Source organism: Thunnus thynnus, chromosome 17, assembly GCF_963924715.1.
Source record: "Thunnus thynnus chromosome 17, fThuThy2.1, whole genome shotgun sequence".
NCBI lineage: Eukaryota > Metazoa > Chordata > Actinopteri > Scombriformes > Scombridae > Thunnus > Thunnus thynnus.
The window spans coordinates 5,534,927-5,557,650 of record NC_089533.1 but is presented as its reverse complement, the minus strand read 5'-3'; the positions used below and the strand labels follow the sequence as shown (position 1 = coordinate 5,557,650).

Here is a 22,724-nt window from a genome sequence, read left to right as displayed (position 1 = left end):
TGAAGTTGTTCATAAGAATAGTCCGGGTGATGTTAAATTATTAACCGAGAAGTAATTAAAAATATTTCTAACACAAACTGTTTAAAACACAAATTAGTGTTTCTGTTTAAGGACTTTATTACCTGAATGACATTTCATATTTGGGGGGGTTTCTGGCTTCATCTCAGCTGAGCAGAGTCTCGAATTTCAAAGCGGAACTCAAGTTGACTTTGAGTGTTTGTTTCCACACGAACAAATAACCTCGCTTATCAGCGTTACGTAGCGGAGATGGCAGCCCTCCGATCGGTGAGTCCCATTCAGAGATGTGTATGTGTGTGCTGTTTATTATCTGTTTCATTGACTTTCTGGGTAAATGATTGACTTAAATTAGCGATACGTCAGCGGTTAATGACAGAGAAAGATAAGAAGCGTTTAAAACCGGCCGGTTTGTCCCGCCGGCACCGAGGAAGACAAACGATGCAGGGAGACGTGTGAAGGAGCTTAAACCAAACCCCGATCTGAAAAATGTAAAGTCATATTTGTCTTGCGTATCAGCAAAAAATTTACACCAGGAAAAACCCAACTGAAGGCTTTCTGTGAATCTTAGAGCTTTTATCTAAAATTCGGCTGATGCAAAACTCGATATTTTTTGAGTATATTTAATATAATTTCATATTTGAATAGTTACCTAACGTTACAGCGCGCAGCTCCTCCCGCGGTGTCTGGTGGAGAGTAGAGACGTAAACATGTTTTTTCTGTGTTGTATGTTTTTCAACATTAGTTTGCCGAATTGAAGAAAATTAAACGTAAATACTGCAGTTGTGAGTCCGCTTTTGTGCAGTTTGTGTAAACTCTGCAATAACGAAGAGTTTATTGAATTGTTCGATTTTTAAACGGAGTTTGGTTGATTTTCTCCGTACAAGAGACTAGTAGCTTGCATTTTTTTCGGGTGGCTTAATAGGTACAGTATGTACCATGTATACCGTTTATACGTGTGTAATTACCATGTTACGCCATATTACGTGTTTGTAATGGATTTGCTGCTTTGTTGCTGATTCACAGTCTGATGTGGGGGGGGCAAGATGCTAACTGCTACTTTAAAAGTTTCAAGTTTACTAATTGCAGATTGTTGATGCATATTTTTTTTAAAAGAAAGGATGAATGTCATACATCAGTTTTGCAAATGCATATCACATCAGGACATAGATGTATATATGCACATGATCGCAGTGACAACAAAACTTGCATCATCCGTTCTCAATAGTGCACAAATGGACTCCTGCAGCTGAGTCGCTGTGCAACTTTTTTTTTTTTTTTTTTTTTTTTTTTGCAGGAATCACCAAGTGCAACAGGTTTGCTGCCTGTCTGACATGCACAACTATTTATGCTGATGAACATTTGACATGCACATAAGATATTTGCACAAGCACAACTCAAGCACCGTATTGTCAATGTTTACTGACTCATTTTTTGCAGATTAAAAGATGAATTAATGGATTACCAAAAGTACAGTGTGTTTAATATATGATTTATCCATAATAGTTAATCAATAATCCACCAGGCTTAAGTCTGTACTTACTTGCAAAAATTCCAAAACAGTAGCTGGTTTCAGCTTCCTAGATACGCTTTGTTTTGTCATCCAGGATAGTAAAATTGAAAGCTAGTTGCAGAGATGAGGAACCACTATTATGATATCAGTTGTTGCCACTATTATCTCATGACAGGAACAAACAATAGTGGCATTAAACAGTCAAACAGAATATCTTTAACTAGAAAGCCAGTAAAACAAGTGGCGACATATCAGACATATCAGATTCTCGGCCTAGTTGGCATGTTGTGCATCTTGTGGTTTACTTTTCCCATTAAAAAAAATGCTAAGACAGCACACCTAGTTTACTTATTTTTAATTGCAACAATTAAAACTTACAATTTACTTATTTTTAATTGTAGCAATTAAAAGCCTTTTTTTTTAATTAATTTTCACTATTTTAAGGATTCAGCACTCTGTGTTATTATTCTGAGGTGAGCATGTTGTATTATATCTTATTTTTCCCATAGCAACCACTATAGTTGGTATCTGTGTAATATGTGTTCTACCTATAAGAACGGACGTTTTATTTCCCTTGTTTTTCAGTTGAGGAAAATGCTGTTTTTATGCATATTTGTAGCTTTTTGTCACCTACAGCACCAGCCAGAAACTTGAACAAACTTTCTCATTCAAGTGATTCATAATTTAGAGACATTTTTGAGGAAAAAATAGTAAAATTATCTGGTTCCTGCTTCTTAAATGTGAATATTTTCTGTTTTTTTTTAGTCCTCTAATGACAGTAAACTGAATATCTTTGAGTTTTGGACTGTTGTTCGGGACAAAACAAGACATTTTAAGGTTCAGTTGTGGGCTTTAGGAAACACTGATCAGCATTTTTCACCATTTTCTGACACTTTACAGACCAAATGACTGTATGATTAATGGGGAAATTAATGAAATAAATGGTTAGTCGCAGCCCTATCTACATGCAATCAAAGCAAACTAGTTTCTCACCTTGCATACCTCACTTTGCAGAGTTGCCTGCATGGCTGCCTGATTCTATTTACAGGACGGCACATAGCTGCGGCTGTCTCCTGCAGCTACATACTGTGAAACTGCACGCATAATGATTGGTGTCGAGTCACACACACCCACAGAGACACAATGTCAGACATGTTGCCCCCGCCTACTGCCACCTGGAATAATAGATAGAGTAAATACATTGCCTGGTAAATCCTTTACCCTTATGATAACACTGTATATATATGTACAACCGCCGCAGTCAATGTACAGTCTCACAAAGAACGTTGTCATGTTTCGTTTGCAGGCACTCCATGGACGATTTGTTCAGGCCCTTCCCTTTTGCTTTGGTTCACAGCGCTTCGCCAGCTCCTTTAAGGTAATAAAGAAAACATTCTTTCTCCAGCTCAGCAGGTAAGGCCTGTGTCATCTCTGCCCAGCTTGACTTAAACTATTTTGCACCGGTCTGGTCTTGACTGTACATTCCTATGATGACTATGATTTTGTCACTTGTTGCCAGGTATTCACAGATGGTTTATTGGAAAAAGGAAGTGACATTTTTCAAAAGAAGCACATGTTTCTCAACATTTAAGTTTCTCAGAATTTATAAGTTTCCTTTTCCCCCTCTGTCTTTCCCCTCATTGTCTGCCTGTTGTAATTATTTAATTCAGTTTAATTGAACTTGATCAATCTAATTGAGCAGATAAGTCAGCATTTCGACTGACTCTATGCATAACACTCAACTGTCCTTTTTTTTAAAAGCATGCTCTGTCAATGACGACGATTCAAAAACAATCACTCTGTCCGTCGCCTGCTCTGCTTTTGTCTCGTCTACTTCCTTGTCTCCGCCCGGCTCGCTCGTCCCGTCCCGTCTCCGTCTCAGGCAGCAGATCTCAGCGTTGAACGCAACGCGGCATGCAAGCCGAGGCCCGACCCTTCCACCTTGGTGTTCGGCAAACACTTCTCCGACCACATGTTGACCATCAACTGGTCGGAGAAGGACGGCTGGGAGGCACCTCGGATCATGCCTTTCCAGAACCTGTCGCTGCACCCTGCCAGCTCTGCCCTGCACTACTCCATAGAGGTGAGAGGAGGAGAGCAGACATGCACACAGTCCTGTTTGCTGTTGTCAAGGAGGAACCTCCATGGTAACAGTTAGAGACGACTGATGTCTGATAGAAACCTCACAGTTCATCCCGTCTCGTCTGTCTTTCCCTCCAGCTGTTTGAAGGCATGAAGGCGTTTCGTGGAGTCGACAACCACATCCGTCTGTTCAGACCCATGCTGAACATGGAGAGGATGCATCGGAGCGCGGACAGAAGCTGCCTTCCTGTAAGTTCGTAACCACACCTGGTCCCCAGAGGGGGTTCATGCTAGATTCGGGCCTTTCATGCAGGCTGGTGTACTGTACTTATGTCGTAATCAGGACTTTGTATCTTTATTTTTCTCCTTTCATGTTGTAAAATATTTAATGTTTCACAATTGTTAATGAATAAAGATGTTTTGTGGATGATTGCACATTACCCAGAGGCAACAGCTTGCTGTAAGTTTGCGTACTTACTGTTTTACTTGATATGATTTGTAGAGGGGAAATGTTGCCTTAGGCACTATACCAGTTCTTCAAGGCACAGCACCCCATTATGATTATTTGGTTAATTTCATGTAGATTAAAAAAAAAGCATATCATATTTCACACCACAGCACCACAAACTGTATTTCTTCCCAAAGTAAAACATAAAGAGAGTGAAGCAGGAAGGAAACAGAGTTGTGAAGACAAAACCACAACCTGACAGTTACTCTCCTCGTCTTCCTCATAGCTGTTTGACAAAGGTGAACTGCTGGAGTGCATCAGGAAGCTGGTGGAGGTGGACCAGGAGTGGGTTCCCTATTCCCAGGACGCCAGCCTCTACATCAGACCCACCTTCATAGGAATTGAGGTGAGCTTTAGCATCATTAAATGAAAGGCAGTACATGAATCCTTGCTCCTAATTAACCGTCTTCTCCCTCCTCCTCGTCCTCCAGCCGTCCCTCGGCGTGTCTCGGCCAGGAAGAGCTATGATCTTTGTCATCATCGGCCCAGTGGGACCCTACTTTGCCACGGGGTCCTTCAACCCTGTTTCTCTGCTGGCGGACCCTTCGTTCGTCAGGGCTTGGAAAGGAGGCGTCGGGGCTTATAAGATGGGAGGGTGAGTTGGGCTTTGCTCTTTCTGCTCCAGTAGAGCTGCACAATACAGAAACCGATACACATGCGGTTTCTCTTTGAAAGAAGAAGAAGAGATAAATATAAATTCATGTTTATAGTTGTTTTTTTTATTGGTTTGCACAATTAAAATATCACAAGGAATGCACCAGTAAAAAAATGAAAGCCTTATCTGGGTAAAGAGCTTTACACCGCAGCTGTGTTTTCATTCAGTGGTGGATCTGGACAAAGTACAACTATTTGGATTTTCCACGTTGCTGTGGAGGGTTGCCACAGAGCAGGCTAACATCATGGTCCAATCAGTGCCAAAACAGAGACAGCAGAACAAGAGACCCGGTTCAAGAGAGACATTTTGTCTCGTCACAGCCGCCTATTTATAACCACAGAGGTTGAAATGCTGAGGATCACTGATACGACCAGTTCGGCTTGCAGGTGGATTCATAAAATGGAGCATTAATGTTATTATATGTGTGCTTTTCCTGCTATGACGGGACAAAGAGACAAAGTGCTACAGATTAAAAACACCCAAAGGAATGACGGTATGTGGAAAATCACCAGAAAACTTTATGAACTTCACAGCCAGCGGGAGACTGTTTTCCTCCTGCTGGAAAAGAATCCTTTACTGTCTGAAAGTACTGAATCCGTCCACTGATTTTCACAACAGATACTGTCAGTGTTCCTATAATCTCCACTCATTCCACTGAGCCTCTAATCACAGGCCTGCTCTCACATGACTCTGGTATCCCACAGTAAGAAGCACCTGCTCAGCTACACTGTGATTACATAACACCGCTGGAACAACCCACTCGACTCGCTAAGCCAACAAAATCTGCTCTCGTCCCATCAAACGTCGAGGATACACTTCAGCTATCAGGCCTGATATAGCACCAGTAGACATGGGACCCCAGGGTAGTCGGGAGATATTTCAGGGCAGTCACTTATGTACATATAAAGAGCTTTTTAGTTGTTTTTTTTGGTATTACAGTACATTCAGTCTCAGTTCTGTCATCAACCCTGTTTTCAGCAAACAAGCTCTGATAAACCCTCAGTACACCACCTGCCCGGCACCAGTAACAGACAAAGCTGGTGATTAGCTTGTGAAGAAAGTAGATTTAGGCTGATAGATGCAGGATTTTTGAGCCAAATATTTTGGCAAAGATTTGACACTTAAAGGTGCAGTGTGTAGAATTTAGTGGCATCTAACAGAACAGACTTGGAAATGGAATATAATATTCATACGCATGTTTTAATTAGTGTATAATCACCTGAATATAAGAATCCTTGTGTTTTCATTAGCTTAGACTGAGCCTTTTATATCTACAGAGGGAGCGGGTCCTCTTCCATGGAGGCCGCCATGTTTCTACCGTAGAACAAACCAAACACTGGCTCCAGGAGTTTTGCAATTTTTGCAAGTTTCGCAGTAGGTTCTCCTACACACTTGGGAGGGGAAGGGAGGGTTATTCAGTTTGTTGCAATCTGCAACCTCACCGCTAGATGGCACTAAATCCTACACACTGGTCCTTTAAAAAAAATCTGATAACTGTATATTAGCTAACATTTAATAACATAATTAATTACTGTGCATAACTAATTTAAGGTGAATTTGTTAAGTTTTTTTAGGAATTGTGATCAAGATACAGTAGATTTAGAAAGTATTTACTGTTGGCAGACTTTATTGTGTTGTAGATTTGTTTGTTTAGCAGCTAAAGAGCCGGATATTTCCCTCAGGAGCTGGTGGAGAACAAAAACGGAGCCAAAAGAGAGTGAATATTGGACTTACATTCACCAGGTGGACAGAAACACGACTCTAAATGAATGATAATGTTGCTCCGTAACTGCTGGATGTGGAAATAAGCAACTGTTTGCCAAAAAAATCAGTTATAGGAGCAGGTGGAGACCAAACCGGAGATAAAAGGAGAGTGAATATTGGACTTCTATCACTCCACTGAGATGCTCTTGTTGCTCTGTGACTTTTTTTTTTTTGCTATATTAACGTAACAGAGAGCCTATACGTCAGAGCTGTCTCTTTACAAACTTAGTGGCTTAAAATCAATTAGCGCAGCTTAAACTTTGTGATGCGAGGAAAAAACCGACACATTTCTCAAGCTAAGTATGATTCAACTGTTGAGTCTCGACTGTGAAATGCATTGTTCTTTGTGTGTTGAAATCCTTGCAGTCACATGGATGTACTGTGTCCAGAATTCACAGTTGTGCTGCATGTTTCTCAAGATGTAATCGGATTTCTTGGCAAGAGTTCAACATTTCATTTCATTTGAAAAATTACGGCTCTGAACAGAAATGCCCCTTTTTATTTGCCCAAGGAAGTACATTTGGAAGTACAGTTCTTCCAGGATCTTTTTGGAAATCACTGTGTAAAACCGAAAATCTGTTAGAGAAAACACTGTATATTGAAACATGGCTAAAAATCAAAGCAACCTGACATCTATTTTTCACCCATTCGTCCTTTTTCTCCTCTCTGCCCAGCCGCTCTCTACACGTCTCTGTTTATCTCTAGTTTATTTTAACCGTCTTCGTTCCCTCTCTCTATAGTAACTACGGCCCTACGATAGCGGTGCAGAACGAGGCGGTGAAGAGGGGGTGTCAGCAGGTCCTGTGGCTGTACGGAGAACAGGAGGAGATCACTGAGGTCGGCACCATGAACCTCTTCATCTACTGGACCAATAAGGAAGGAGGTCAGACTCTTTTCTGTATAACGTTTTCTTGACAGTTTTTCTGAGAATTTACTGGTTTTCTGTCTACATATTAAAGGGTAGGTTCTTAAAACAGTCTGTCTTAAAACAATAGTCAGGTGCCCATGTGTTAACTGAAACTGGTTTTGCTTTCTGTAATCATTCCTATTGTTTAAACTGGCCATTAATGTATTTTCAATGTAAGTGATGGTGGACAAAATCCACAAAAGTGTATCTGAAGCTTATATGAGGATTCAAAGTCAAATTAAGAGGACATCTTCCAAATTTACTTTGTCTTTTTAGCATAAAATTCCCTCTTTGTGTTTCCCTGTTCAGCTGCAGAGGAAATATAGTGACAAAAAGAGGGAAACTTTTCTACTAAAAAGATGGAAACACTGGAAGATATCCATTTGATTTGACTAATTTGGAGCTTCAGATGATCTTTTTGCGTGAAATGAGGACTGTGGATTTTGAACCCCATTCACTGTCATTGAAAATGCATTAGGAAGGGATCTTCTGATGTCTGGTGTGAACATGAGGAATAATCACAGCGAGCAAAATCAGTTTTGTTTTAAGACAGACTTGAAAAACTGTGAACAAATCATTTAAACCAACTGAGTACTGTGTTTTTGTAGAACACTTGAAACCTGTCCATTTAACAAGGATAAGGCTTTTTACATGGTGTGTGTGTGTGTGTGTGTGTGTGTGTGTGTGTGTGTGTGTGTGTGCAGAGAGAGAGTTGGTGACCCCTCCTCTGGATGGCATCATTCTTCCAGGAGTCACCAGACAGTCTCTGCTGGACCTCGCTAGAATCTGGGTAAGACGACCAGAGACGAGAACAAACACATGTTTAGATGCAAATAGTATTAAAAAAATGAAGAAAAAAGAGCAATTCATTTAAGTAGAGGAGGCTTTTTCTTGCTTTATCAATTCTTGTATCCAGATTTCTCTCACTATGCTCCTCGGATATTTAGTTTAGCAGATTACGTGTGAGAAACACGTCATATGTCAACATAAAACCAGGTATTGTGAGCAGATGAGATGATCTAAAGTGTTGAGTTCTTCAAATGATTTGGCACTTTGAGTACCATAAATGTCACAAATATGATTTAATTTATTAGAGTTGGGTTAAGCTCTACATGTTATATGAAAACTTATCCAGATAGATAGATAATACAGGCTATCTGCAGGTCTTGAAAAGTCTTTAAAAGCATTAAATTTAGTTTCCTCAAAAGAGAAAGTATTAAAAATGGACAAATCTTACATTTTTTCTGTTTTGCCAGAGGCAGTAGATTACTGGCTGTCCGGGGACGTTATACACCTATAAACTATATATAAACATAAGAAATTATTCTAATAAAAAAGAAAAAAATGTGATATAATAATGAATCTTTCAAGGCCATGTTGTCCTCTCTGGTTTTCCATCGTTCCTTTACTGGTTTGACCATGAACGGGTAATAAATTTCCTTCTATGTGTTATTAAAAGGTTCTTTCGTCTCATTCAGTGTAAATCATTAAACTTCGATCCCGTTCTGATGTTTATTGCTTTCTGTATTTCTACCAGGGTGAGTTCAAGGTGACGGAGCGTACGATGAACATGAAGGAGCTGCTGGAGGCTCTGGACGCCGGAAGGGTCCTGGAGGTGTTTGGAGCAGGGACCGCCTGCGTCGTCTGTCCTGTCGGCAGCCTCCTCTACAAAGGAAAGGTAGGAGGGGACGTTTTGTGAATCTTAACTCATGTTCTTTAGTCATTTTGTTTGGTGAATTCAGTTGTTTGGTTTAGGTTTTGTCCTATTCATGTGTTATGTGATCTTTGTGCAACTCAGTTTTTTGCTAAAGGACTCAAATGTAATGTGTTTGTTTCTCCCTTTTCTCTCAGACGTACCAGATCCCTACTATGCAGAACGGTCCAGACCTGGCAAAGAGGTTCCACAAAGAGCTTACTGATATTCAGGTAAGTGCAGATGTTCACTTGTCGTTTTTGAATACTTCACAACATGTAAATGGTTCCTCAAGCTGCGTTTGGCAAACTTGCATGTTGGCGGTTCCAAGTGGTAGAAAAAGGGAACTGTTTTGAAAGATTTTAATGTCCAACGTCCAGATAAATGTCTCAGGTTTTTTAGTTAAAGAGTAAACATCTTTATACCAAAGGAAACCAAAAGCATGCAAGAGACTATCTGATGTTAATGAGCCCAGTTTTCTCTTTGCAAAGTTTTGAGACTTGCAACTCTTTCTTAAAGTATACGGCTGGTGATTCTGATTGTCAACAAATCTCATGTGCAGAGCCAAACCAACAATGAACTGATCTACTAACAGGTATTGTGTGTGTATCCAAAGCCTGATATATCTTATTCCTCTGTGCCGTAGACCTCTGTTGTTGCCCCATTGCCACATCGCTGCACTGGGTAACATGTTCTACAAACTCCTCAAAGAACTTCAGCATAGAGTCAAGAGGTTGTGATACGTAGCACAACAAGATAACCAAGCTCTGTAAATAGCAGCATTTCTGCACATGCTCAGTGGTGTCTGGCTTACACAGAACTACTCTCCAGAGACTGAAAGAGTGATCGCTGTTATTAGTCTTTGGAGACGTTTCTAAACAAACTAACTTAACCGTAATCTTCGAGGTCAAGGAACACATCACCCAGTGCAGCGGTATGACTCATCGACGTGTTTTTAATAGTTTTTTGGATAATAAAAGGTCTACAGCACAGAGGAATAAGATATATCAGGCTTTGGATACACACACAATACTTGTAAGTAGATAAATTCATTGTCTTTTTTTGGTTCTTGTTGACAATAAGAAATAATTGTCAGCCATATACTTGAAGGTTAAATTAATTTTCTGTTTAAGTAACCATTCGCAATACCAGAATTTTATTTGTTGCAGCTCCACTTCTTAATTCAAGCTTTTAGGATGGGCTTGAATTGTTACCATTTATATTCACAAAGCCAACAAATATAACCATTTACTGCTTTTTGATACATTTTTCTTTTCTCTCTTTCCTTGTCGCTGTTGTTCCCCTTGCCTTCAACCAGTATGGACGCAAACAAAGTGAATGGGCACCACTGGTCGCTTAAGCGGCCATTTTGCACAGGCCAATTGTATCAAGAGTTAGTTAATTAATTCCAGTTTGGACGACCAGCAGACTCCCCCCCACCCCCACCCCACCTCACACTCTCAACCCACTAATGCACTCCTGCTTACTTACCAACCCGAGGAGACGGACGCCTCTCTCTCTGTCGGTCTTCTCAAGCAACTGTTACAGATGTTCCTCACTCCGTGGGCTCTCATAAGAATACGGTTGGTGGTTTGAATGTAGCTTTGGAGAGCAATATTCACGACGATATGCAACGTTCTGACTTGACATGACCTTTAACCTCGAGCTACTTGCTACAAGCCAAGTAAAACAGTCTCACTGAGGAACAAGAAAACAAGCAAGCGACCAGACGATAAAAACATAAAGATGAGAAGTGCCTGGTAGTGATATCTATTATTCTGCTAGCAAGAGTGCTTTCAAATCTTTACAACAGGCGTCTAATTGGGTCATCCGGCTTAAAGGCTACACTCCATTCAAGTTTTTGTCCAAATATTCACTCGGATTAAATCCTTGTGTTTCCTGTGGACAGTGCTCATAGTTAATAGCACAAATATCTCATTTTCATCAACATTGCATTCAGGCATTAACAAAAAAAAAAAGGCACAAACTGACACATTTCAGGCATAGGAGCTGAAATATTTGCAATACTAAAGCAGCTACGTATTTGGTGTTAAAGAATATGTCTGGTGATTTTCTGTATTTTTCTTACTGTCAGTAAATCTTGTGCAGAGCCAAACCAACGGTGAACTCATCCTTGCGAGTATTGTGTGTGTTTCCAAAGTCTCATATATCTTATTCCTCTGTGCCGTAGACCTCTGTTGTTGTCCAAAAAACGATTAAAAACACATCAGTGAGAGATACGGCTGCACTGGGTGACATGTTCCTTCATTATAAAGCGTATAGTTTGTTTAGAAACGGCTCCAAAGACTAATAACAGCGATCCCGTTTTCAGTCTCCGGAGAGTAGTTCTGTGTAAAGCCAGTCCTCCCATTCATTTGAATAAGGGTAGTGCGGCTGCCGCACCGGACTGTGGCCGGGAAAGTTGAGCCAGATTCAACTTTTGGAGAAACGCAACCCGACGTCACTGCAGCTGAAGGCTGCGGTGGCCAATTTCAGCCGGAGATCAGACTGATCATAGTTGTAAACTCTGCTATGACGGAGTACAAAGGCGTTACCAGGAGAAGGGGAGGACATTTCTCTTCGTTCGATAACGTGATAGACTTTGCTGTCTGCTTCCTGACTCGTTTTAAAAAAAGACAGCGGTAAAGTTCTAGAGCACAAATAAACACGCCCACAACCCCAAGCACACCTCTGCTTGACCCTGCGGAACCAGGTTCCTGCACATGCTCAGTGGCATCTGCTTTACACAGAACTACTCTCTGGAGACTGAAAACTGGATCGCTGTTATTAGTCTTTGGAGCCGTTTCTAAACAAACTAACATACTCAAACTCTTTGAATGAAGTAACATGTCAACCAGTACAGCGGTGTGGCTCATTGACATGTTTTTAATAGTTTTTGGACAATAAAAGGACTACAGCTCAGAGGAATAAGATATATCAGGCTTTGGATACACACACAATGCTTTGAAGTAGATCAATTCATTGTTGGTTTGGCTCTGCACATGAGATTTGTTGACAATAAGAAAAATATAGAAAAATGCCAGCAAAATCCTTAAAGGACTTAACATTGGATAGTTAGTTTCTTGGCTTACTGTAAGTACTATTTCTAATCAAGAAATTGAATAGTATTTCTCTACAGGAACTACTTATACTAACAATAACCTGTACTACTTGCAACAACCTGTGGTGTTTTCTCTGAAACTTTTAACTGTTACATGTGAGTAGTTGAAATCGGATCATGAATAGGAAACCTGTGAACGCATCATAGGACATGTTTTGTTACTGTTGTGTACATAATGATACTAAGAGAGAATTGCCGTAGTTTTCACGGGGCCACGTCACTTTGACACCGGAGTTTGCACTGACCTTGGTTAATGTCAGGTATGTATCTGAGTGTGACTCAGTTTTTTTTTAAGAGAGGGAACATGAACGGTTTTTATGTTTGTACGAATACGACTGCACAAAAACTATAAAGACTGAGATTAAAACGGTGAGGTCTACGTGAACTTTAGCACGCACAAATGGTAGGATGACAGAAGGCCTACACGCTATTAGAAGAGAAGGACTTGTTAGATGTGCTGGTTGCACTGGTTTGTGTGTAATCATTATGATAACAATATATGGTAACACATAGGTTGTGTTGTTATTTTAGGTTTTAGGTTTTTAAATTATTTTTTTTCTTTCTCGTCTAGACGTTAAAGTAGGCAGACCGTCTTCCAAAGTACTTAACTGTGTCACCGAAGTACTTGACTGTCACCAGTGTTTGTTGTATTTTCGGCTTCCTGTCCTTCCCTCGCTGGTTTTCCTCTCTATGAATGTATTTTTATTTTTACACACACGTACTGTTCACCTGTCCCTCTCTTCTGTCTAAGTGCCTGACCTCAGTCTGTTAGCTTGTTGTTCTGTGGATCTTCAGCTGTTTTGTTCTTCCAGTTAGTGCACTAGGGGATATCGCTGGATTCTATAAGTCATGTTTAGTTTTTCTTTTCTTTTCTTTTTTTTTTTTTTAAATGTGCTGTTACTTTTACTCAGCTTTATGTTTTTACAATAAACCTGATTTGAGTTCAACGAGTGTCTTTCTTTATTATTTAACTTGTACTTCAGTTGTTTAGCTTTTAAAGCCTTTTAATTCACATCAGTGCTAATGCGCTGTATATCTATCAGTCGATCGGCATCAAATTAATCTTGCAAAAATGCCAAACATTCAGTTCCAGTCGTGGGTGGATTATGAGACAATGGGCCCTCCACTGATCCCACACAAGAGCAAGATCCCCACACTGGGAGACGGATAAATCAGATAAATCACGGCTGCAACATTTTCCTGGTAAATCAGATCATTTTAAAAGCTTTCTGCCACAGCTGATTCACACTGACCCTCCTCTGCACAGATATTATATTAAATACTGCAGCAGACTATCTACAATACTGTAGGAAACCATCACAGAAAGGCTCTGCTTGAAGAAAATGTATTTACTGATGTAAACTGCATTTTAATGAAATACTACTGTAGCATCAGTATGCTGTGCAGCTGTAATATGAAGTAAAACATAAATATTGGGTTTGGATGGCAGATACTCAATATTAAAATGACCGAAGTGCTCTGACTTTTCAGCTTGTAATCCTCAGGTCCCCCGACTGACTCCATGTGCCCAGTAGACCTGTTCAGAAATCCTCTAAACTGGGAAGTTTAGCTGTTTTTATTTGTCTTATGTGATTGCAAATCAAATATCTGGCTTTTGGACTGTAGTTCAGACAAAACAAAACAATCTTAAGATGTCACCTTTCTGACTTTTTATTGACCGAATGATTCATCGAGAAAATAACTGGTAGTCGCAGCCCTAAAACATCGATTAACATTGTTTAAATATTAAATGCATTTTTGTGAAAGACTTTTCCAGTTTTCCTCTAAATTAAAACCGTTTATATATATTGCACAAATCAAGATTTCAACAAATAAAAACCTTTATTCACGTGGAGTCAATACATTTGATGGCACAGAGCTAAAACAGTCAAATCATGTTGCAGGTCAGTTACTTTTAATGTGACACAAGAGGAAACCGGATTCACAAAGTAAACGCACACATCATTTGTTGATTTGATGATGGAGTTATTGCATCATTGTTGTTGCCATTCATTTATGGTTTTAAATATTAGACAGAAACACTCAGGTGATGCTTTGTTCGTCTAATAATGAGCAGCAGTTTTATCAGTGCCAAAAAATAACCTAAAAGAAGAAAGAGCTTTATGACTTTGTGTTAGATTACTGAGTTCCTTCAAAGGTGTGAAAAGAATATATGTCTAGATCAGATTTTCAGCAGAGTGGATCCTGTCTTCACTTTGGCAGATGATCTAAATCAGCCTTGGTGATGAATCTACTGCCCGTCCTCCTCTCTGCTCGGGGAGACGCCCTGGAACAGAGCCGAGACCTGCTCACCCACCGGGTTGTAGAGGATGGCTTCGATCTCTCCGCCGCTGTTGCCGCTTTTCTGGAAGTGGATTTCCAGCAGATCCTGCAGGGTCTCCTGCTCCATGACGGCAGGGATTCCCGTCAGCAGCACCGTGCGAGGACACACCGACATCTTGGTCTGGAAAAAGGGGAGAAAACGCCACAGACAAAAAAAGAGCGGTATTACAATATCAGACAATATTACAATCCAACATTTCCTCTCGCTCTGATCGATGCTCACCTTAAAGTTTTTAATCTTTCCGTTCAGGAAAGGCGTCACTCTCACTCTGTGCTTCTTCTGTTGCAGCTTCACATCGTGGTGCTCCGTATCCGTCAAACCTTTGGCGACTGATGGTAGAAAGGAGTTTCATCAGACAGGATTCAGATCCAAACAGAGCCTGGTGCCTGTTTCACCACATTTACAACTAGCAACAGGAGATCATTTCCCCTCACATTCATTGTGACACATTTAAAGGACAGATGCACAATTTTTACGATGATCCTTCCAGCTGAACAGTCTGAGGAAACATGAAGCGGAATTTTATGCTAAAAATACTGTAAATTAGGAAGATATCCACTTTATTTGACTAACGTAGACAGCTGAAGCTTCATATTATCTTCAGATAAACCGTGAAATACATTTTTACCCAAAACAAGGACTGTGGATTCTCTCCTCCATCACTTCATCACAAAATTTCCATCACAAAATTGTGAATCTGTCCTTTAACTAATCAAAAGAAACACCATAATTGCAACCCATACATGAGCAACCAAGAGGACTCAAGTTTATCTGCAAATTTTAAGTGACAATCATTTGTGATTTGAATAATTTTAGTGCGTGTGCCTCATCGCTACGACACACAAATATTATATAAAGAAGAATCTGTATGTGTGGATGCATGTTTTATCTTTAGGATGAGCTGTAGTCTACCATATTCAGAATAACTGCTTCCCAAATGAATCTGCCTTGAAGAACATTAAACTTGCTCACTGTGTTTGTCCACGAACGTGAGGACCACAGTCCCAGAGTCAGCCAGCATTTCACATTCGTCCACCTCTCCGCCTCCGTTTTTCGACTTGGAGAAGTGGATCTCCAGCTTGTTCAGCAGAGGCTCGGTGTCCATCTTGGGGAGGTTGGAGATTAAAATGCGCTGAGGACAAACTTCAGAGTCGATCTGAGAGACAGCGACAGGAAGTTAACACCGCGACTCAAAAAAAAAAAAACATTCAGATTTGACTCTTTCAGTGTCGTTGTTGTACCTCCACCAGCGTTGGCAGCATCAGCTGAATCGGTCTGGCCTCCACACTGATGCTGCAGCCTCCTTCCAGAGCCACTTGATGCTTCTTCATGTTCAGGACCTTCTTGGCCACTGAAAACAGAAGGAACAGAGTTACAGGCATCATAAAACGTACATAAAAACGGTTTGCGGCAGTTTGATGAGTTAAAAAACTATTTGGGAATATGCTCTGGGTTTTTCTTAGGGTGCGAGGATCACATTTTGGTGTTGCCATGGTGACAACTCTGTCCAGCTCAGGAGTTTTGTAGGTGATTCTGGTGTAAAAGCCACCGTCACGGTCACAGTGTGTTGATCAGAGGGTGCAGAAGTTTCTTTTTCCAGTTAAATGAAAGGTCATAAAGTTGAGTTTCCTTTTTTCTTTATTCACACATACAGGTAATTAAATGTCAAACTGAGCCCTCGTCACTTCTCTCTTCACTTCCTGTTTCTCTCTAACTAACACTGATTGGCTGCAGCTGCTAAATTTGGTGTATGAAGGGAAAATCAAAGACTGGTGAGGGTCACATGATCAAGTCTGTTATCACCTGCAGAGAACCTGCACCGCAAATATGCAATATCAGCTGAAATGTTACACAATAATAATACAATAAACTCTAGTTCTTCAGTCTGTGTTATTTTAGTTTGTATTGTACAAACATGCTGCATCATTCATAATGAATCTATGGTTCATGAAAGTAACACAAACTGTTACTGCACACAGGAAACTGTTGGTTTCTACAGCAACAGGAAAAATATTATGAAGCTGCTATGAGTAGTCTACTGCAGTGGTTCTCCAACCTGGGGGTCAGGAACCCTTAATGGGTCACGAGACTAATCTGATGGGTCACTAGAGGATAAAGAGGACAGGGAAGCATATAAAACATATTTCTGCTGCATTGATTTATGTTAAATTCTTCTGATTTTCCTCTAATTGTTTGCCTTTTTCCTGTGAATTACTGGATAATTTTACCTTAAAAAAATTACTCAAATAAAAGAAGGAAAGAAAGTTATGCAACCTGTGACTAGAGGCTGCAAGCAAACATTAGTTTTTTTGACGGTTCACAAGCCAAAAGGTTGGAACCTGATGGTTTACTGCATTTACTGTGTTCAGTGAAGTATATTTCAAGTACTTACTATACAGTCTATAGTATTTACAGGTAAAGTGAGAGGGGTCTTTAGCTCATTTTTGCTCCAGCGCCTCCTAGTGGCTGAATCTGACTTTACAGGCAGAGCAACATGTATAATCTCTGATCTGTTTATCTAGTAATTAAACGTCTACAATGGCAAAAAAGATGTTTATTTTATCATTAGGATCAAAGAATCAAACCAATGTTTTACGATGTGAGTTCTGCTGTTGAAAGAGGCAGTAACTTGTGTCATAGAGAAATGTTCTAATACATGTTGTTTCCTTTATTCTGAAATGTTGCAGGTCTGGTGACTGAACGTCTCCACATGTAAGATATAAAAACACAAACATCTCTCCCGTCTTGGCTGAATCACATCGGCTCCTTATTTTTTTATTCTGCTGATTATTTTTTAAAGCTTTCTGTGGTTTTGCTTTGTTATATATTTCTAATCTTTTAATTCCTTATTCTGCACTGAAACTCCTCAACTCTGGCAACCACATGTTGTTTAAACACAAACTCACCGACTTCCTCCTCAAACGTAATCAGCGCCGTTCCTCCGTCCATGGGATAAACTATGTGTGCGTCCATCTCAAACGGTTGTGAGTCAGACGCTTTCTCTGTCTTTCCTTTAAAGACGACCTTCTTCTCCGGCACGGCCATGAACACCTGAAATCAGAAGGTGCAGGTTTATACTGGGCGCATCGTAGAGGAATGTAAACGACGCTTTGTGTGGTGAGATAAACGTACGTCAGCCTGCTGTTTCAGGTGGAGGTTTTCAGCCTTTTCGTCCTTCAGAGCCGCCTTGACTCTCTCGATCTCCTCCAGCAGCTCGTTCTCCTCCTGATTGAGCAGCTTCACCCTCGCCTGAAAGACAGAAAAGGTTTCAGATTCTGGAAAAATGCAACCTACAAATCAATGAACACCCCTGGTCGAAACTTTTAGAACACAACACATGTTCCAGTTTTTTAGATATTTCAGCAGTTCAAGTCCAGTGAACGACCTTAAATGGTACAAAGATAAGAGGTAAACTGCAACTACCCAAAAAAGGCATTTTCAGGGTAGTAATAAGTAACAAATCATAGCTTTTCTGCAGCAATGGAAGCAAAAGAAGCCTTGAAAGCCTTGAAAATTGATGCAAACAGTTCCTGCAGGTGTCCAAACTTTAGCTGATTACTTCCAAACCCCAAACTCTGTCTGTGTTAAAGCACGGAGGAGGAAGTGTGATGGTCGTTTGCTGGATTCAGAGTCGGTGACTTGCACAGAGTGACCGCAGCATCCTGATCAGGGGTTTGATCCTGCATTGAGATAACGATCTAAAACATACCTACATACGACCTTAGAAGAAAAGAACAAGACAGAAGGCTTCAAATCATAAGAACGGCTGCACAACGTTCATCGAGCTGGTTTGGGGAAAAAACTGGACAGAAGCAAAGCAACACGTTTAACTTCTGCAAGATTGTGGCAAGAACGCCTCAGCTGTGTTTGGCTGTTATATTAGATATTAAAAAAACAGATAAATTTGTTAAATGAAATGATTAAATTATTTATTTTTAAAATCTCCAATTGTTTATTGGTTCTATGCTTTAATTTCAGATTAAACTGTAAATTTCAATAAAAACTGGAAAAATTGAGGCGTTGTAAAACTCCTGGCTGGTAGTGTTTGTAGCAGTAAAGAGACGCTGATATTCAAAATAAGAACTTGATGATGCGATGGTCTTTTTATAGTATTGTGTTTTATGCTGTATAATGTTTAAGAGCTGCAATCATTACATTAATCAATTAAATGACTATTAATCAGCAACTGTTCTGATCATCAGTATTATTGTAGAAGTTGTTTTTTCATGATAAAAATCCAAACATTTGTGGTTTTAGGATCTAAAATGTGACAAATGTTTTGTCTTTTATTTTAGTGAACTGAATATTTTGGGGTTTTGGTTTGGTTTTATTTCACTTTTCTTTTTATGTCTGTTTTTATTTTGCCTCATAAGACATTTTAATTGTTCTTAAAACTACTTTATAAATATCGTTCATAGACGTCGTGCACTACATCGATACCGCTTCTGTATTTCTCTCTGTTGCTTCATACTTTAACATCTGAAGCATTTCTGGCCACGCCCCAAACTGTGATGTCACAGCAAGTGTTTTCCCATAAACACCTGGAATGAAGCCAAAAGGTTCGACTCATCCACTGCTGCAGCAGTTTGAGTTTCAGGTGCAGCTTTGTTCTATAATATATCAGTACATCTGGTCAAATACTGATTCAGATCAACTTAAAGATCCTTCAGGCAGATTTTAAAACACTGCTTCCAAAAATAATTTGTATTTGAGGTGGAATTTCCACATAAAAAGTTCAATTACCTCTTAAAATGACATCTACTCATTCTCCATTTAAAAACACTGAATATATGAAAATATAAATACTTAAAGTTTCAACATCACTGAAGAGTTCATCCTCAGTGTGTCACAGTGAAACTCAAACATACAGCTGAGGACTTAAAATTAAAAGAAGTCATACTTTTTCATTCTCAATGCGTTCGCTGTAGGACAGCTTGTCCTTTTTGATTTGGTCCCTCAGTTTCACTGTACGCTGCTTGAACTTCTCCGTCATATCGCGCCGGTCATCTCGGCTGGCTGCCAGCTCCTTGTGCTCCTCGAGGTGTTGTTCATATATTTTCTGTGGAAAATAACAGAAAAATAGAGAAACTTTGTCTCAGTTTCATACTTTTTTTTTTCTGTTTACTATCTTCCTTTGCTCTTAGTTTACAAGAAATGATACAAAATGATGTACATTTGGTGTCTTTTCTTCATTTTAGTATTCAAGTTTTCATAAAGTTCATCTTTGAGCTTGTTATATTATTACAAATATTGATCATGACAATAAAATGGTTAAGTGCAAAAAAGGAGAAACAATCATCCTTTTATACACATTCCCATAAATTCAGGTATATCCTGTAATCTGTGCAGACTGTAGCATCTCTGGTTGAATTTAACATAAATTAAGAAAAGTTTAAAAGTTAGTTAGTTAGCTTGAAATTATATTTTCAGTTTTAATTTTCATGCGTCAGAATGTTTTATTCTTCTTCTAGTCTTCATTTTGATCCAGCTCTTCATGATGTTTATACTGAGTGAAATATTCAAAGATAAGACGTCGTATTTGTTCAGGCTGAAGATGAATTAAAGCAGAAAATGTTATTTCAAGCTTGTTAAGAACCAAAATATGTTGTTACTAAAGTGATGGACAGTGTTGGATTTGTTGTTTCCTTTTTTATTATTCATGTTAGTTTGAACTGGAGATCCTCTGTCTGCTGTGTATTAAAAGGTTGCACTAATGATTTTGTCTTTTAGTAAAGTTTCATCTTAATTGAACACAGTAGCAGCTACACTGCAGTGAAGAATGTGTTAAGATTAACCTTCTGGTTGAAGAGTAAAGCCTTGATTCCCTCTAAAGTTTCCTTAGACGGGTCCGTCACCAGAGAGAAATCCTGAAACACAAAGGAACACAAGCGTCTGTCAAAGAGGGAAACTGAAGAGAACAACTCTGTTCTCCCACCTTATATAATACAGAGAAGCTGTGAGTTAAACAGACATTTACATAAGAATACATGAGTCATCTTATAAGTATTTCAGTTATTCAATAACAATACAAATCTAGTGAGAATGTTTCAGTGATGCCAAAAACAGGAATATCACAGACACATTAAATCAAATCTTATGTAAATATTTTATTTATTTAACAAGACAAAGAAGAAGAACATGACGTCTCACCTCGTCAGAAGACATAGTGAAAGTGACCTGAAATAAATGACAACATATTAAAACTTCACTCATAAACAACTTTCAATTAAATAAACTCAGTGAACTAAAAAGAGAAAAGATTGTTTTTGTGAAGATTCTGCGTTCAGATAAACAAACCGACGTCAGAACAATGATTCAACTTTTTACATGCTGTATATGTAATATTCCCTCAAATGTATGAAAGCTGTAAACATTAATGTTACACCGACACTGTCGTTATGTTGTCGTTTTAAAATAAACGTGGAAATATTTGTTTTCTGTTTTAAAAAAGCAGCTGAACTCACCTTCTACCGACGATCTTTGCTGTGTTTTCTCATTTATTCTTTCAGTTTCTTTTTCTCGTCAACAGGAAGCAGATTATTGGTCGTTTCCTCCATCAGGGGGCGCTGCTGCTGCTGCTGCTGCTGCTGCTAAACATCTAGCGCACCTGTGATGCTGCCTTCAGGTGCTGTAGGACATACTGGCTCTCATACGTATCAGAATGCACAAACAACAAAGCGCCGTGACTAAAAGGAGGGAGGTCGTTTTGTATTGAAGTGTGACTTTAATATCCGATTTATTTCATTCATTGTTCATTCATTATGTATTTGTTCCGCTCATGTTAATGCTCAGATAGATGATCTGTTAATTACAGTTAATTAAAAACCAAAACTTACAGTAACATGAGAAAAAAAACATCCACAATAATTCACCATCAACTAAGAAAACCAATTACATGACAACTTCATACAGTAATAACTTTCTTTATTCATTTTCTTAAACTGAAAGATATTTATACACCTGAAATAAATATCCATTAAAGTAGTCCACTTCTACGGTTATTTATGATACTTATTTTTACCACATCTGGCAGCTGCAGTAGTTTCTTAACAGCTGGTTTCTAATTCAGTGGTGGAAGAAGTAAAAGTATCACACAGTAAAATACTCTTGTCTTTATACAACACTGGACTGCAGTGAAATTCAGTTGTATTTACAAATATTAAAATATTTTAAATTAGAATAGAATAAAACAATCAATTTGGCAAATAGAAAAGTATATTAAGTAAACTACTGAAGAAAACTATATTTACAAGGAATATACAGTTATGTATATACATACTAATATTATTCATAAGATCAAAATGTAAAGTACAGAATTATTGGTAGTAAATATAGTTGATATGTCAAAGCTCAGGTGAGTGTTATTATATATTGAACAGTAGATTATTAATGATGTATTCATGTGTTCTGTAACATTTCACTAGTTGTTCCAGGTGGAGCCGATTATAACTTTAACTGTTGTTCTCTCTGAAATGATTTAAAAACGTACAAAGTACCAGAAACTTTGAATAGTCATTGTACCTCTGCTCATAAAAATATGTGCTTATTGTTTTATGAGGCAGTAAAATCTACTTCATACATGATGTGAGTCAGTTTGAAGAAACCAGTCCTCTTTTTTATATATAGAACTGTATTTTTAAATGTTGCTCTGATAGTTTCTGCATTCACACAGATGTTTTCACTTATTGTGGCTGCTTGAAAGTGACTCGACGTACTAATAAAGTTTCATTTGTCCAGAAACAGGTACAACAAAGCCGACAGGAGACTGAGACAGATGTCGACCAAAATAACTGTCAGTAATAGATATTCATATAACTGGTGTCCTTACTGTATATATTATTTGGTTTTGCTGAGGACTGAACTGTTAATATTCGCAGCCAGTTTTCCTTTTGTGGACATAAAGATTACAAAGCTTGAAGCAGTTCTACTAAATATGACCATTTATGTGTGTGCATGAAAAAAAAAAGGAAGTGCATAATTGTTACTTATGGGTGGAAATCTATTTGTCACATTACAAATCAGTTTCATGTCCATTTGTCCTGCAACCTATTTTAAGTTGTTGTAAGCTTTTCAAAGTGTTTAATAATCTTTTCTAAATGGATTTTCACAAATCATCAAAATG

At 38.9% G+C, this 22,724-nt stretch overlaps 2 protein-coding genes across 3 annotated transcripts; one reads left to right on the top strand and one right to left on the bottom strand.

Moving 5' to 3' along the window:
• Window positions 1-24: 24 nt before the first annotated feature.
• bcat2 (branched chain amino-acid transaminase 2, mitochondrial) lies at window positions 25-13,205 on the top strand. Its single transcript, XM_067570173.1, has 11 exons — window positions 25-285; window positions 2,835-2,906; window positions 3,411-3,611; window positions 3,749-3,859; window positions 4,345-4,464; window positions 4,550-4,713; window positions 7,278-7,420; window positions 8,149-8,234; window positions 8,982-9,122; window positions 9,296-9,370; window positions 10,456-13,205. Exons 1-11 carry the CDS (start codon window positions 268-270, stop codon window positions 10,495-10,497), a joined length of 1,173 nt encoding a protein of 390 aa, XP_067426274.1. The 5' UTR covers window positions 25-267; the 3' UTR covers window positions 10,498-13,205.
• Window positions 13,082-21,162, bottom strand: ifi35 (interferon-induced protein 35). Of its 2 annotated transcripts, XM_067570174.1 has the most exons (10): window positions 21,067-21,162; window positions 20,753-20,779; window positions 20,398-20,469; window positions 19,503-19,661; window positions 17,735-17,851; window positions 17,509-17,653; window positions 15,844-15,953; window positions 15,575-15,758; window positions 14,825-14,931; window positions 13,082-14,722 (listed from the first exon to the last, which is right to left on the bottom strand). In XM_067570174.1, exons 2-10 carry the CDS (start codon window positions 20,765-20,767, stop codon window positions 14,510-14,512), a joined length of 1,122 nt encoding a protein of 373 aa, XP_067426275.1. In that variant the 5' UTR covers window positions 20,768-20,779; window positions 21,067-21,162; the 3' UTR covers window positions 13,082-14,509. The 2 variants fall into 2 exon arrangements, with proteins under 2 accessions (XP_067426275.1, XP_067426276.1); XM_067570175.1 differs by lacking the exons at window positions 19,503-19,661; window positions 20,398-20,469; window positions 20,753-20,779; window positions 21,067-21,162 and adding an exon at window positions 17,988-18,111.
• Window positions 21,163-22,724: the final 1,562 nt, after the last annotated feature.

Coding starts and splice junctions, on each gene's coding strand:
- bcat2 (XM_067570173.1), top strand. Junction 4,714..7,277: donor GGGGCTTATAAGATGGGAGG/GTGAGTTGGGCT, acceptor CTCTCTCTATAG/TAACTACGGCCCTACGATAG. Junction 9,371..10,455: donor AAGAGCTTACTGATATTCAG/GTAAGTGCAGAT, acceptor GCCTTCAACCAG/TATGGACGCAAACAAAGTGA.
- ifi35 (XM_067570174.1), bottom strand. Junction 15,759..15,843: donor TGCTGCCAACGCTGGTGGAG/GTACAACAACGA, acceptor GCTGTCTCTCAG/ATCGACTCTGAAGTTTGTCC. Junction 14,932..15,574: donor CACGTTCGTGGACAAACACA/GTGAGCAAGTTT, acceptor TTCTACCATCAG/TCGCCAAAGGTTTGACGGAT.